The sequence below is a fragment of the Impatiens glandulifera genome, chromosome 2, assembly GCF_907164915.1.
Source record: "Impatiens glandulifera chromosome 2, dImpGla2.1, whole genome shotgun sequence".
In the NCBI taxonomy this organism is placed as follows: Eukaryota; Viridiplantae; Streptophyta; class Magnoliopsida; order Ericales; family Balsaminaceae; genus Impatiens; species Impatiens glandulifera.
In genome coordinates, this window is record NC_061863.1 from 20496287 (window position 1) to 20513740 (window position 17454).

Sequence of the window (17454 nt, forward strand, 5' to 3'; positions counted from 1 at the left end):
GAAGAACCGCCCCAACGACGATCGCGAGTTCGGAGAGGTCGCGATTCCAGCAAAGAAGACGAGTCAAACAACGTCGTTTCGACTAACGGAACACAGGGTTCCATTGGGTCCGTTAGCGATTAGACTAACAGGGTTAACAATCCCGTTAGTTAATCTAGTGTAGGCGCGCGCGTGTGGCTTTGTTGTAGCGGGGTGTGTGGCACGCTCTAGGCTGTTGGATGAGATTTGAGCGCTCATCTAATGGTCCAGAATCCTGTTGCAAAGATTAAAAATAATTTCAGCTTCACATGATTATCAGATTTTATTTTTATTTAAAAGGTTATAAAAAATTGATTTTTAATTCCTTTTAAATTCATTACTTTACTAAAAATCTCACAAAAAATATTTCTGGAATCATAATAATAATTATGATCATATTTTATTTATTTTTTTTGGTATTTTGGGGTATTTTATTTAATTGGTTTAAGTAATTAATTAAACATAAATCATGAATAAATTATAGTTAAATATTTTAAACCCTTTCATTGGTCTAATTTGGGTAAAATAAATACAATATTTTATCCTCAAATTATTTTTGGAATTTTGAAAAATTTCCTTAACTAGGGTTTAATTATCAAAATAATTAACCCTTAATTAGCTTATTATTCATTATTTAAGTTATTTTGAATATAAAAATCCAAAATATTATTTTAATATTATTAAAAATAATAATATCATTTGAAGATAGGGTAAGTCAAATTTTCATGCTTACAGAATGCCCATCTCGAACTGAGTTTGAAATAAAACAAACTAAGTTTTTAAAAAAACGTGGGTTCGAAGTTTGATCATAAAAATATGTACCCTAACCTATAGTGATGTAGAAGGATAAAATCTGGATGGCACCGGATGCTAATGAGGTATCATCACAATGACTCGTAGTTGGGGAGATTACATGATCTTCCTTTACGGGTTGTCTTCTATCGAGGATAGACTGTCACAATAGTCTTATCATGCACTGGGAAGACGGTAGGATGTGGCTGGGGATGAGTCATGACAATGACTCATTCCCTTCTTTGTTGAATCTTACTAGACTATTACAATAGTCTTTCCATGCTGGGGAGTAAACGGACTCCAACTAGGGGTGGATTACTACAATAATCATGTCATAACAATGACTGATAGTACATATCAATAAATAGGACTCACATGGAATTTAGAAAGAACTCTTTATGGGGAAAGGATCTCGTGCTATTAAGACTACCTATTAAGAGGTAGGACTCTCTTGAGGAATGCTCTCATATGAATAAAATATCATAGGGATAGAGATAAAACTCTCGGGGATAATAATAACAATCATATATCGTCCATCAACAGATGAATCCACTACTGGAGACTAATCATTATAATGAATCTCGAGGATGCCTGTAATGTGATAGGATTTACTATAGGAGATGGTATCCACAACTAGGACTTTTCTGGGGAATGAAGATAATTCTCTTGACAAGGATGAAGGAAAATCTTCTAGGTGACGTGACAACAATCACATGGGATGGTGATAACAATCACACTATTTAACAACAATCTCTTTATGGGGATGATTACAATCGTGCTGAGGATATAGGTCAAAAAAATGATCTATAGACAATATAGGTGATAACAATCATCCTGAAGGGACAGGTGGTAACAATCACTCTGTTGGGATTGGTCATAACAATGACTAGTATAGATACCTATCAAGATATAGGACTTACTCTTACAAGGGATATGGGAGAATACTCACTCTAAGGGGAATATGTTATAACAATAACCCTTATAGTCGTCAATCTGTTGGGGATGGGTTATAACAATAACCCATATAGTTAGACGTTTTTCTTACTTCACAAATAACACAGCGTCTATTAGACGGATGAGTGTATTAGACGCATACGTCTAATTCCGTGTTTATAACAAATCCGTCTAATGTTTATTAAACGTGTACGTCTAATTCCGCATAAACAACACGTGTTAGACGTGTGTTTATTAGACGTGAGCATCCTCTTGCTCATGACGTAAAAACGTCTAACGTCTATTAGACGTGTCCGTCTAATTGCGTGGATATAAAATCTCAACATATAGACTTAGATGTATGGATTGTGAGCAAAAATACGTCTAAGTACATACTTTTTCTTTTAGACACTCTTGTCTAATTAGACCGATTAAGGATATTCGTCTAGAGAATATCTTTAATTCCAAAGAAATTTTTCTTCTCACAATGAATATGGACATTAGAGTTTTATAAACAATTTTTGTGGTTCAAAGACCAAAAACATTTTTAACAAATAAAAGAATTTATTCTTCCAGAATGGCAAGTGCCATTGTTGATCTTCCAAGCTGTGTACTCAGAGGAGTACTCTTCTAGATTCCTTCCTACTATCCTCCTGCATCACCTACAAAATAAACTATTTACAAATCTTGGTACCCACACTCAATTGGGTCCTCGATCAATTAGTCCCTTAGGAATTCATATTTGAGTTATTCTGATGGATTTCCCATTTTGTGTTGTGATTAATGCATAAGATTTTGACTTAGCAGATGACTTTCTACTAGCCACTGATCTTTTGACTTTTGAAGAAGGTTTTCTTTTAAAACTCCTTGACTTAGAGTTAGGTTTTAAATTATCAGACTTATTAGCTTTTTCTAGCTTATTCTTAAGCCAACTAACAGTCGGTGGAACATAAACTATTTCATTTTTGAAAGCAACTTTTTCATGAATAGGATCAGATTCAATGTCAGTCATACTTTCTTTGACAAAACTTATTGGCTTAAGTTTGTCATTTGGCTTTGACTTTTTGCAGGATAGGTTAGGGTCATTGCTATCAAATCCCAATCCGAATCTAGATCCAGCAGGTTTCAACATGTCGATCTGATATTTGACAGCATCACCAGACCTTGTCCATGCACAAACAACATAGTTAAGCCTTTTGTTTTCAGATGAAAGAGTTTGAATCTGTTCCTTGAGGATCTCATTTTCAGATGAGATCTCTTCAATCTTCTTTTCAAAAACACGTGACTCTTCTTCTTTAGACAGATTTGGTTTATTTAAATCTGATGAAGATTTAGTTTCATTTAGAGATTCTGCTAGCTTTCTGTACTCGATGATCATCTCATCTAGTGCAGCTACCAGTTGTTCCCTTGAAAACCTTTCGGAAGAGAAATCAAATACCTCAGTTTCCTGAGTTCCTTCCTCATCTTCTCTGGCCATGAAGCAAGCCACGTCTTCTTCATCACTTTCACTGGATGAGAAGTACGAGCCACAACTGCTTCCTCTGTTCTTTCCGTCACCAGCCATAAGAGCCTTCAGCTCTTTTCCATCTTCCTTGGCATCTTCACGCTTTGGCTTCCGGCATTCCGATGCATAATGACCTTTAATATCACAGTTAAAACAAGTAACATTAGCTTTAGATTTTCTATTATCATTAGAATTTGAAGAGTTTGAGTTAGGGTTGCTCTTCTTCATGAAGTCGCCAAACTTCTTCACAAAGAGAGACATGGCATCGCTGCTCAGCTGCTGAGCTGCCATCTTCACGTCAAGAGCGGTTGGTGGCTCTTCAGCAGTCACCAACGCCTTGGCAATAATAACGGACGAGGGTTGATCTTCTTCCATCCTACAGTTCAGCTCGAACTCGTAGGCTTTGAGGTCAGCGAAGAGATCAAAGAGAGAGATCTTATTCAGATCTTTGGATTCTCTCATCGCCATAGTCTTTATGTCCCATTCTCTTGGAAGAGCACGCATGACCTTGATAGCAAGCTCCCGGTTGCTATAGGTCTTGCCTAGGATGGACAGAGAGGAGACGATCTTGCTGAATCTGGTGTCGAAATCGTTCATTGTTTCACCAGGACGCATTTTGAAGTTGTCGAACTGTTGAGTGGCAACCATGATCTTGTTTTTATTGGTTTGCTCGTTGCCCTCACACAGTTGAGTGAGTCTGTCCCAGACCTCTTTGGCAGTGTCACATTCGATGATGTAATTGAACATACTGTCATTGAGAGATTTGTACAGAACATCAAGAGCCATGTTGTTGAGGTTGTTCTGCCTCTTTTCATCAGCGGTCCAGTCGACCTTCTCCTTATCAATCTTGATAGGACCTTCTGTGACAACACTCCACATGTCATCATGAAGAGACGAGAGATGAGCACGAACCCTTTTCTTCCAAACAATGTAATTTTCGCGAGAAAAGGTTGGAATGGCTGTAGCACTGACATCTTTGGGTATGTTCGACATATTTCAGGAAAGGCTTGAGAATAGAAACAGGGCTCTAATACCAATTGATAGGATCGACTTTATCGTTAGAGACGGGGGTCTGGCTAATGATGAAGTCTTATGAAAAACGGTTTGACAGAAATCCTGTTAAGGATTAATATCTATTTCTATTCTACGCAAACTTGTGTAAACACTTGAAACAGATTCAAGGCGGAATTGTTTACTTGGGTTTGAAGCACAAGATGAAATATGAAAAGATGACAGAAATGAAGAACACAACAGTTTGTTTATGGATGTTCGGAGAAACTCTCCTACGTCACCCCTTCTTCCAACCACCAGAAGGATTCACTATAATATGATGAGAATCAAATACAGTTTACACACACACTTAGCTCACTATTGAACAGAACACTTTCTGTTCAATTACAAGATGAAAAATATTACTCAGCTAATGGTGCTTTGATTCTAGCTCTCTCTCTCGATTCACACACAGTACAATCAGAAAGAAGCTTCATAGAATGAGTTCAGTAAACAAGAAGATTGAGTAGTCTCACTCTGCAAAATCAGATTGCTTGTTCATTTTTATTGGCTTGAAAACCGATGCTTCGTCCGTTGTCCTTAGGATTGATTAAATACTGAGCAGGGACTAACGGTCGAATCTTCAAGAATGATACGTGGCGCTCTTCCATTGGAAAGCCTCCATTGTACAGAGCAGGTTCTGAGCACAAGGATCGTGGCCGTACAGAACTGGTAGTGCACCGAATATTCCATCAGGGATGTACCTGCAAAACGGGTAATGTGAGGAAAATTCTCTTACGTGGCATTCCTTGATTGGATGCATATAGCTGTTGTACTAATCTTCACTGAAAAGTGGAGCAGGAGTAGGGTATAGCTATAACACGTGGGTAGGAGAAATGCTAGATTCAAGCGTACTGCTTAAATAGAGCATTAGACATATTTCAGTTAGACGGATTTGAAAAAATCAGTCTAATGAAATAAGTCAACTCCTTCTAATAAAAACGTCTATTAGACCGCCTGAACTCCATTGATGGGTACGTCTAATTACAATAACCATTAGATGGGTACGTCTAACTCCACTGAGTTAGACTACACGTCTAATTCCAGTTCTACCTCAGACTAGTCTGAAGGAGTTAGACTCACATCTAACTTTCACTAATTAGACTACCCGTCTAATTATAAATAACCATTAGACCAGCACGTCTAACTCCACTGAGTTAGACTGCCACGTCTAATTCCGGTTCTACCTCAGACTAATCTGAAGGAGTTGGACTCACGTCTAACTTTCACTAATTAGACAACCCGTCTAATTATAAAATAACCATTAGACCAGCACGTCTAACTCCACTAAGTTAGACTGCCACGTCTAATTCCGGTTCTACCTCAGACTTGTCTGAAGGAGTTAGACTCACGTCTAACTTTCACTAATTAGACTACCCGTCTAATTATCCAATAACCATTAGACTGCCACGTCTAACTCCAATGAGTTAGATTGGCACGTCTAATTCCGCGTATTTATTAGACTATCCGTCTAATTCTTTACGTCTATTAGACTTACACGTCTAACTCCGATGAGTTAGACTGTATGTCTAATTCTATTAGACTCACGTCTAATTCCATTAGACTTACGTCTAATTCCGTGTATTCATTAGACTATCCGTCTAATTCTTTACACATCTATTAGACTTACACGTCTAACTCCGATGAGTTAGACTGTACGTCTAATTCCATTAGACTTTCGTCTAATTCACGCGTCTATTATACTGCACGTCTAACTCCGTTGAGTTAGACTGTGCGTCTAATTCTATTAGACTTGCGTCTAATTTTATGCGAATGAAAATCAAAATCGGTCTAATGACCCTCATTAGATCCAAGTCTAGTGACATGTTGTCTTAATACACCTGTATCAAAACTCATAAGTTATTTCATCATCAAAATATCAGAGAATAATTATTTCAACACTTAGTCAAAATAATTTGACCCAACATCCTTCAACATTCTTCTAAGCCATATTGCGTGACAAACGCATGTTGTCATTGCGACATATTCAGTTTCACAAGATGATAGCAAGACTATTGTTTGTTTCTTCAAACTCCACGAAATTGCATTAGACCACATAAAAAACACAAATTCAGTTGTGCTCTTCCGATCATCTATATCTCCAGCAAAATCACTATCAAAATATCTAATAAATTGAAATTCCTTAGACGATGAATAAAGTAGTCCAAAATCAATAGTACCTTTCATATATCTCAAAATCTTCTTTGTCGCCTTCATGTGCTCCGTCATGGTCACCTCCATGAATCGACTAATAATTCCCACACTAAAAAGAATATATGGTTGAGTACATGTCAAATACCTTAGACATTCAACAAGACTTTTAAATAGTGTGGGATATACCTTTTCTCCCTTTTTGTTCTTTCTCAATTTAACTCCAACCTCCATAGGGGTAGCCACCGGTTTGCTATTCGACATATTGAATATATCTAAAACTTCTTTCACATATGATTATTGCCCAACAAAGATTCCATCATCTGATTGACGCACTTCTAATTCGAGGTAAAATGACATTAAGCCAATATCTGTCATCTCAAATTCTCGGGCCATATCATTTTTGAAATATTCAAAGAGACTCGGCTTATTTCATGTGAAAATAAGATCATCCACGTAGAGAAAAACAAACAAATAATCTTCATTTTTATCCATTTTTACATAAAGTGCATACTCATATGGACTTTTTTCAAATCCTTGCTCACGAAAATAAGCATCAATTCACCTATACCATGCTCGAGGCGCTTGTTTGAGACAGTACAAAGTCCTCTTCAACTTTAATACCTTTCCTTCTTGTCCTTTCATCACATAACCTTCTAGTTGCTCCACAAAAACACCCTGCTCAAGGAAATCGTTACAAAAATCGGACTTCACATCCAATTGGAATATTTTTCAATTTCTTTGTGCCGTTAGTGAAACAAAAACTCTGATTTTTCTATACGAGCAATTTGAGAAAATATTTCATCATAGTACACTTTGTGTCATTGTGCATAACCTTTGACGACTAATATCGCTTTATATTTTTTCACAACATCTTTGACATTCTTTTTCTTTTTGAATATCAACTTGACACCAATGGACTTCTGACCCATTAGAAGAGAAGTGATTCCCATGTATCGATTCTTTCAATGGCTCGAATCTCCTCTTCCATGGCTTGTCTCCATTTATTCTCCTTACTAGCGTCTTCAAAACTTAAAGGCGTTGTTTCTGCTAAAATAAAGAACATAGGGACATCATTCATTACCTCCGTATTCTCGTAAAGTTCTTGAATAGTTCTCATTCTTCGTGACCCTTCATTAGGGATTCCACTTGATGAAGATGCACAAGAAGATGTGTTCGATGTCGCAGGGATTACGGGCTGTCATGTTTCTTCTCCTTGATTGTCCTCATCAAAAAATATGAAGAATTTGTTGACGGAATCTTAATTAATTTCACAATTCAAAGAAGCATCTTCATCAAACTTCACATCATCACTCACAACCATCTTTCCGTTGACAGGATTGTAGAGCTTGTACCCTTTTGATTTTCCATCATATTCGATGAACACAAACTTCTCGCTTCTATCATCAAGTTTGGTTCTCTCTTGCTCTGGCACATGCTTGTAAGCAATACTCCCAAAAATCCTTAGGTGAGATACATCTAGCTTCTTTCTGCTCCAAGCTTCAATTTGTGTGAGGTCTTTCACGCTTTTGGTCGTACAACGATTAAGGAGATACACTGCACAAGCCACTACTTCAGCCCAAAATTATTTTGGCATCTTCTTATGTTTCATAATGCTCCAAGCCATGTTGAGGATGAATCAGTTCTTCCTTTTAACCACTCCATTTTGCTGTGGAGATCTTAGAGCTGTGACAAAATGCCTAGTGCCATTTTCATAAGACGAAAGAGATGGATCTATGTAGGGGCTTGGTGGGATGAAGCCCACTCCGAAAAAAATATTTTTTTTACGGTTCAAATTTGACAATACCCGCTAATTTCTTAAAAAAATTCAATATACTCACTGTTTGTTTATCTAATTATTAAAAAAATGGTAAAACCTACTTTTATCCACTCATTTTATTTAGACTTTTCTGGTTATTTTTTAAAGCCCACCCCAACCATAAATCTTGGGTCTGTCCTTGTAAGACAATGGTTTGATTGGTCCACAAACATCAGCATGAATTAATTCAAGCGGCTTCGTTGCTTCCTTTGGAAAACTTTCTCTTGCATGTTTTCCTAAAAGATACGCTTCACAAAGTTAATCTGAATGATTGATCAAAGTCATTCCCTTCACCATTTTCTTTTCAGACATCATTTTTAGACCGACAAAATTGAGATGTCTCGTCCTCATTTTCCAACACCACGCTGGATTCGTCATAGACACTTGCAAGTAATTTGGAGCTTCTGTTGAATAGGGAGCGAAAACATCATATTCTTCGACATCGTCACCTTCACAATTAGGTTAGTGCTTCCTTCTCGTAGCCAAATATTACGATCCTTCATTAAAATATAGTAGCCTCTTTCCATGAGTTTCCTCAAACTCAAAATATTACTCTTTAATTTGGCGGACATAATACACATTGAAAATAAACTTGTGTGTATCATCCTTCAACTGAATGAAAATGGTACCTTTACCTTCAATCTGGATTTTCGAAGCATCTCCGAACATGATATTTTCGGTATCCTTTTTCTCAATGTCAACAAATTTCGACTTGTCGCCACACATGTGGTTACTCGCATCGTTGTCAAGATACCATTGACTTTCTCCTCCAATAACTTCTTAATTTAGTGCCAACAACAACGTCGACTCATTCGTTTCTTTCTCTTTTGTTAGGTTGAATTCTACTTTCACATCTTCGGCATACCAGTAGTCACGAGTATAATGACCCAATTTGTGAAAATTGTATAAGCACTAAATGCGCAACTTTTAGTATATCTTCTCGTATCCGTCACTTCCTTGTCCTTGTCCTCGTTCTCGTCCTCGTCCATGTCCTCTTTTTCTTCTTCTATCTCTTGGATTTCCTCGAGGCTATTCATCATTTGTTCTCTCGGTGTCTGGATTTCTACCACGTCCTCGACTACCACCACGAGAATAACCTCGACCTCGACCGCTACATCGATGAACTATGCTCCCCTTTTCGCCAAACGAATGCTTGACTAGACGGGCTTGCTCCAAAGGCTCCTTCTTGTGTTTGTTCATCCGTTCCTTGTGCACTAGTAACGATCCATTTAATTCGTCGATTGAGAGTTTCTCCAAATCTTTGTTCTCTTCTATTTCAACCACTATATGATCAAATCTTGATGTAGAGAACAAAAAAATTTATCGATTACTCAAACGTCTTCTATTCTTTCGTCATTTCTCTTCATTTGGTTTATGATAGATAAGATCCGCGTGAAATAGTCTGAAATAGACTCTGATGCTTCCTAATGAAGAGCTTCAAACTCTCCTTGTAAAATCTTGAGCCACACCCTTTTTACCTTAACAACTCATTTGTGGGATTTTTCTAAAATTTTCCATGCCTCCTTCGACGTTGAGGCATTTGCTACTTTCTCAAAAGCAGCATCATCTAGAAACTAGTAGATGATAGAAAGGGCATGTTGATCATTCTTTTTGTTTCTCTCGAACGCTTAAATTAATGTCAATATCACATCCTCATCAGGTTCGACAATCCCACCGATTACGATTTCCCATGCACCTTGGGAACCGAGTAACGTCTTTACTTAGATAGACCAACTATCATAGTTGTCCTTCGTAAGATGCAGATATTGAAACATCAAAGACATCCTTGCTCTGATACCACTTTGTTGAAAAAGTTAGTGGACAATCAACGTATTCACTCACAAACTCAAGATAAGATTAAAAAAATGAGAAAATATTTTATTTCAGTTAATTTTCTTTTTGTAAATACAGTTATTCTATTTATACTAGGAAAAAAAACTCTTAAACTTCTAAAACCTCCATGACTCTTAAACGGTCAAAATTAATGCTAAATATGACACCTATTAAACAAAAAATAATAACGTATAATATTAACTAAACATTTAATGCTAAATAAGACACCTATTAAACAAAAGATAATATAGTCTAATTTCCAATTTCTTAATTAATTTTATTTTCAAAAACACAAATATGGTAAAACTCATTTTTTTGGCAAAGAGCTCAGTTTTTCCGACGAAGCTCTGATGGCATATCACCATGTTGAATGACGACTCTTGGTAAACGTAAAAATGTTCGGTCGAAGGTGTGCTTCCTGTATAGTTGGTTTCGTGGTTAGAGGCTCAGAAAATAAAAATAAAAAACGATTGGGTCATTAGGTGCTTGTCGGGAGGTTAAAGATAACCCTCGCCTCCTTCTTGACCGAGTGGCCTCTCCAACGAATGAAGAGCTCTCGCACTCTGGCCTCATCAGTGAATGAGAAGTTAATGCTTACCTCACAACTGAAGCGCCGCTAAGCGACCGAAGGCTCTCGCACATCTGACTTCATATGCGTTTAATATTGATCCCTAAAAAAAATAATTAATCTTCCTCAAATAGAGTTCTCTAGCCACCTGTAGCGTAATCCACCCCACTGCGATTTGTCTTTAGTGTTTGTTTTGTAGGTAAAAGTCTATATTCTAAGCCACGATCTTCACCATTTAGGTGGAACCACAAAACCTTCGGGTTAGACAAAGTTTCATCATTCGAGAGAGAAGTCTTAGCCATAAAATAAAAGTCGTGATTGACGACGAGTTGTACGCCTTCTACTTTGCCAAGTAAGGCAACGAGAAGAAAGTGATGAACTTAACTGAGAGTGTCGATCTTTATGGCTAGATACCTACGAGAGACTAGCCAAGACAAAGAAGAAAAGTGAAAGGCCAAAGAACAAGAAAAAAAATAGCTCGTAGAAGACTCCGATTTATTTTCCATTTCATGTAGTATTGAATGTAATTTACTCGCTTATATTTTACAAACGAATGTGTACATTTGTAAAGGGAAAAGAAAGACCATGAATATTTAGAATGTTTTATCTTGTTTATTAATAATTCCACCTTTATGTTGTTTTTTTGAGTTTAAACTATCTATTCTTTTTAGGAAAAAAACTTATTTAGACGTATGTACTTGTACAACTAGCTCACTTAGACGTATGGACTAATAAAAAGTTATTTAAACGTACGCATTGTCAATAATTGACTCATTTAGCCTCTTTTAGTAAACCATGAATATTTTTTATTTTTTAATTTATATATTTAATAATTAAATATTAATATATTTTCTCTCTCGTTCTTTTTCATTTATTACTAATAAATGAACCTTTTACTTTTATTTTTTATTATTATTTCAATGAGCATTTATTATTGATTATTTTTATTTTATTTTATATATATGAGCATTCATAATTAATTATTTTAACTTTATATTTTTTCTTCTTTTTTATATTTTATTCTTATATTCATATAGATTATTAATTATTTTAAAATTGTTGGTCCCAATGATTGAATATAACAATGAAAATTCTTTCAACAATGAAAATCCTTTCAACAATAAAAATTCTTTAACACAAAAATAAATTAATTAAGAATTAAAAATTGGATAATAATAAAAACTCATTCATTAAATCTAAAAGAGTAATAATCAAATATTAGACAAAACAATGCACCTTACTACTACTATAAGTATAAGTCGTGAATAAAAATTAAATAAAAAATTATTAATTTTATTTTTGTTTATATTAAATTAAATAAGAAAAATCCATTCAAAAAAATATTACAGTAAACATAAAATTTATAAATAAGTTGTTAAATTTTTTTCAAAAATTAGAATTTAAGAAATATAAGAAATAAAAACTAATAAAAAAAGGAAGATAACATATAAAGAGAAATTAATATTAAAATAATAAAAAAATTAAGAATAAAATAAATTACCTAGTTTAATTAATGAATATGAAGGAGAGAGAAAATGTATTAATATTTACTTAATAAATATATAAATTTAAAAATAAAAGTTAACCATGGTTACTAAAAAAGGCTAAATGAGCTAATTATTGATAGTATATATGTTTAAATGATCTTTTATTAGTACATACGTTTAGGTGAGTTAGTTCTAGAAGTATATACGTCTAAATGAGTTTTTTTTTTTTTAATTAAAATAATATAAGTGGTTTTATAAAAAAAAAAAATAATATATTACTAAAAAAACATACTCTCCTCTTTTCCTTGGACTAGGTTCATCCTCTCTTATAAATAACATTAATTAAAATTTTACAAGCATCAATAATACATTTTACAAGTTAAAATTAAAAGATTTGATCCCCATCATTCTTAAGTTTTGGATTAGAAGATTTTGATTCAAATAATGGAGAGAGAAACAAAAGAGAGAGAGAGATTAACATGAAAATATCAATAGAGCAATCTATATGTCAGAGACATATTGATTCAATTCATGATGTTGATGCTGCTGATTGGACGAGATCAAGTGAATAAGAAAATCAAAGAGATCAGTTGCTTGAACGGCAGAGGCCACGTCTTCTTTCTGAAGTGTGCGTCTCTTCCCTTGAGAGCTTGCGGAAATCCACGATCTCTTGGTGAGTTCCTCTATGAACTGCTCACAGGCTTTGGCCAACACAATTGGTGCCTCACCCGATATCATCATTCTCGTGTTGTTGTCTCCTTGACCCTGCTCCCCCGAGACCGATCTCTTCATTATTTTTTTTATTCTGGCCAAAGGCAGCACGTGAGATCGCCCGGCGGCTGAAGCAATACCAGAGTACGCACCTGGCTGCCTCATCGTCACCTGTCTCTAAGAGGTTGTTGCTTACTTTGTGTAGAAGATCTATGAGAGAGATAAAGACAAAGGAAGGAGATATCTGGATTCTGTGACAACATGATACATATATATATATATATATATAGTTTTTGCAGTGTGCACTAAACTTTTAAGGGTGCGGCCGGCACGGCAGCTTGCATATTTTCTATTGTTTGCCGGCTATTTCATTTTTAAATAGCTTGTCATATTATTTTTTCATAATATGACACGTTTGACACATTTTGGTAGACCCCATTATTATTATTATTATTATTATTATTATTATTATTATTATTATTATTATTATTATTATTATTATTTGCCTTTTAATATATGTATACAACAACTCCATCCAAGCAGCAAAGTCAGCGATATCTAAGTCTGTTTCCTGCCGATCTATTTTCTTGATATATAACCATGCCTTTTGCATATTATATTTTCAAAACTATTAAAAGAGAGGTGAAGGTTGTTGTATTTTCTTAGGGCCGGGTCGATTAAATGGTTCTGGTTAAGTCTGATTTTACCTCTTATTTTACAAATCGATTAACTGATCAATATTGGTATCGGTTTTACCGGTTTTAGGTCAGTACCGATCGGTTAACCGATTAAACCGTGATATAATAATTCAATTTTTTAAATTAAATATTAAACTTATTAATTTTTTTTAAAATCTGCCGTAATTTTATTCTATTATCCATTTTTTATTTATATTATAATATATTATAATAATATTTGATAGATATATATAGAAATATTTTATAATATATTATATTATTCTAACAAAATAGTATATTTTAAAGGATTCATTTTAAAATAATAATCATATAAATTAGATTTTTTTCAAACTATTCTATACAAATTATAATTTAAAATTAAAAGAAAAATTAATATATATATTTTTAAATATTATTTATAATATATCTAATATTTAAAAAAAAATAACTAATATAAATATATATGATTAAATTATTACCGGTTTACCGGTTAAACCACTAGAAAAATAGATCAATCGAAAACCGAACCGTTTAACCGGAACCGTTAGAACCGATTAACCAATAAACCGGTAAGCTATCGGTTCGGTTGGGTTATCGGTTTTCCGTTTTTTTTTTTGCACAGTCCTAACTTTTCTTTTCTTTTTTTTGGTTTTGAGTTTAATATATTTTTCACCAGTGGACTTGTTTATTTGGCTTATCGTTGTTTTATGATTTTCATCATTTTATTTTTGTACTTCAACCAATTTTGATTAATGAAATTAGGTTAGGAGAAGAAAAGAATCAAACAATCTTTGTTTTTATTTTTATTTTTTGATATGCTTAACAACAACTTTGTTATGTACAAGTGATTGAGAGAGTAAATGAGCGTTAAATAAGTTATGTAATTGATATTAGTTTGTTAATTTGTTTTTAACCGTTTTATTATTTGTTAAGAGTAATTATTTTGTTATTAAAAATGTGTAACACTATATAAGAGGAATGAAAGGCCTAAAATCCATAATCGGGTATATTTCTCTCTATTGGGATCGGTGTTATCAATAGAGACTAAGGTCTAACTATTGTGAACAGCTTACGATAAACTCTTCGATAATAATCCTAAGAGAGATTAGTATCTATTTCTATTCTTCGTAAATCCTCCAAACTCTTGAAATAGATTTAAGTGCGCAATTATTCGTTGGATTTAAAGCTTTAGACAACTGAATGCAAATGGCAGAAAGTAAAAAACACAAGGAGTTTTATGAATGTTCAGAGATAAAACTTCTATGTCACCCTTCTTCCACAACCGGATGGATATCCACTAAAGACTTTGAATCAGATACAGCTCATTAATCTAGCTAACTCTTTGTTGAACAAAACAGCCTCTGTTCAACTTACAACACTGAGATTTCTCATAAAAAAGACAGCATGCAATTACAATATGATCACACTAGACAGTAAGAGATTTAATGTGTATGTTAAGCAAAGTATTTCAGATTTGTTTTGATCGAATGTGTGAAGTAGTTCAACCATTGTCCTTGAGCTTCTATATATATTGTTGATATACACCAACGGTCGAACATTATTTGTGGACATGTGGCATGTATTCGTTGGACGGCCTCCTATAGTACGAGAGTACAACAGACTTTGAGGATTTGGATCGTGGCCGTACCGAACAGATAGTGCTTCGAATATCCTCTAATCTTGTCCTGTATTGGAAAGGTGATTGAGAGATATTCACGTACATGGCATTAATTCATTTGATGGAATTAGATGGCTTGTCAGACTATTGAAAGAAGTGGAGCAAACAGCTAAGTGATTGTGGTTAGACGAATGTTTCCTTCAAACAGCTGCTAAAGCAAGGTATCAGACGTTCTTCTTTAAACCACGTCTAAAGGAGTTAGACGTCCTCGTCTAACTATGCATTCCTTTACACCGCGTTTAAAGGAGTTAGACGACCTCGTCTAACTTCGCATCCTTTTAGACCGTGTCTAAAGGAGTTAGACTACCACGTCTAAATATAAGACGTCTAAGACTACCTGCTTTAGACCGCATCTGAAGTAGCAAAGTCTTTTTAGATTTGCGCCTGCACAAAACAAATAGACAACTTAGTTTAATCATATTAACATCATCAAAATTATGTTCCATGCTATAAACATCTTTTATATTTTTTTAAAGTTAATCAAACTTTTTCTTTCTTAATTCACTTTCTTTCTTTCTTTGTTTTTAATTTTCCCAACACTCTCAAAGTTTTATTTGCTCTCTCTCAATTCATATTGATTCTTTTTTTCAATTGTTCACAAACTTGTATCCGCTTGATTTGTACATGGTATTAGAGCCAGATTGTTGAAAGAAGAAGATTAATATAATCATCATGATTCAAGGAGGAGTGCCAAGTTTATCTGGTCCTATGATCCTATCTAACAATAACTCTAGCCCTAGTCAAACTCCAGTGCGAATCTCGGCTCTGATCGCTCAATCTATGACGATCGAGAGTCAATTACCAATAACTTATACTATTCCAGTTAAGAGAAAAATACAACAATGATTTGTTAGTTATTCATGCATCGGATCTTCCAGGGTTGAATATTACTTCTACAGTTCTTACTGGAAGAGACACATACTTTGGCTAGAGTTTGAGCGTTCGCCTAGCACTTTAGGCGAAAATTAAAAGCGGTTTCATCGATGGATCATATCCTCACCCGAAAGAATGCGATGAATGTAACCAATGGAGTATTGTTGTTGCTCTAGTTAGAGATTGGATAATGAATAAAATCGAGCCAAAGATCGGGAGAAGGTTTCATTCAAAGAAAACTAGTCGCGATTTGTGGTTAGAGGTTCAATCTCGATAGGAAGGTAATAAAGAACCAAGAAGGTATGTATTACAATGAGATATCAGTTTTGTTCAGTAAATCGATTTAGACTTTGAAAATAAAATCAAAATAATTAAAATCAAGGCCAAAACCTAATTAAATAATTAATTAGATTAATTATTGTGATAATTAAATCCCAATTAATTAAAGTTACTATCCAAGAAAAATAAATAAAATAATTTGAGATAAATGTTGTACTCATTTTATCTCAAATTAATTTTAAAAAAATTAAAGAGAATAAATTAAATAATTTATGATAAATGTTGTATCCATTTTATCCCAAATAAATTATTTATTTAAACCAAAAATATAAAAAACCTTATATAAATTGGCAAAATATATGTCATATTTATTAAAAATATTTTGTATAATTTTTTTAAAAGAACAAAGCCAAAAGGGTTGAAATGGTCTAAGATCTGGTGTGGCCAAAACTAGTGGTGTTCATCGGTTCGGTGTTTGGGTTATTCGAGTTTTCGGTTTGGGTTCTTCGAATTTTTATTTTTTTTAAGAAAATTTAAAAACCGAACCGATTTGAATAAATTCAAATTCGGTTAATTCCAAATTCAGTTCGAATTCGGTCGGATATTCCCAAATATTGAACATCACCTACCCATAACATAAAAAATTCCCTAAAAGAGTTAACAAAATAAATAGGTTGTTAAAGAGATCTTATCTAATTAAATTATAAAAAAAAGTGTAAATCACGCAAACTTAGTCTAGTGACTCAACGCCAATATATATTTGACAGCTGAACAATGAAAGTAAAACAATGTATATATGGCGGTTGAGAGGTTTTGACGGCTAGAAAAGGGGAAAATGAATGAGGGATTATGGATTTAATGTAGGAATCTAGTAGGGGCTCATGATAATTTAATATATAATATGTAATAAATTATATAATATATAATAAAAATAAATAATAAAAAATGAATTCAGTTTTCGGTTTGGTTTTCGAGTTGAAACCTAAACACAAAAACCAAACCGAAAACTGTATTTGAATTCAAATCGATTTAGAATTCGATTAAAAAATTGAAAATGTAATTCGAATTCGGTTGGATATTC

General features: G+C 34.0%; 1 protein-coding gene across 1 annotated transcript; it reads right to left on the reverse strand.

The window, feature by feature from the left end:
* Nucleotides 1-12656: 12656 nt before the first annotated feature.
* Nucleotides 12657-13031, reverse strand: LOC124924483 (nuclear transcription factor Y subunit C-2-like). Its single transcript, XM_047464514.1, has one exon. It carries the CDS (start codon nucleotides 13029-13031, stop codon nucleotides 12657-12659), a length of 375 nt encoding a protein of 124 aa, XP_047320470.1.
* Nucleotides 13032-17454: the final 4423 nt, after the last annotated feature.

Coding starts and splice junctions, on each gene's coding strand:
- LOC124924483 (XM_047464514.1), bottom strand. CDS start 13,031: ATGAGGCAGCCAGGTGCGTACTCTGGTATTGCTTCAGCCGCCGGGCGA.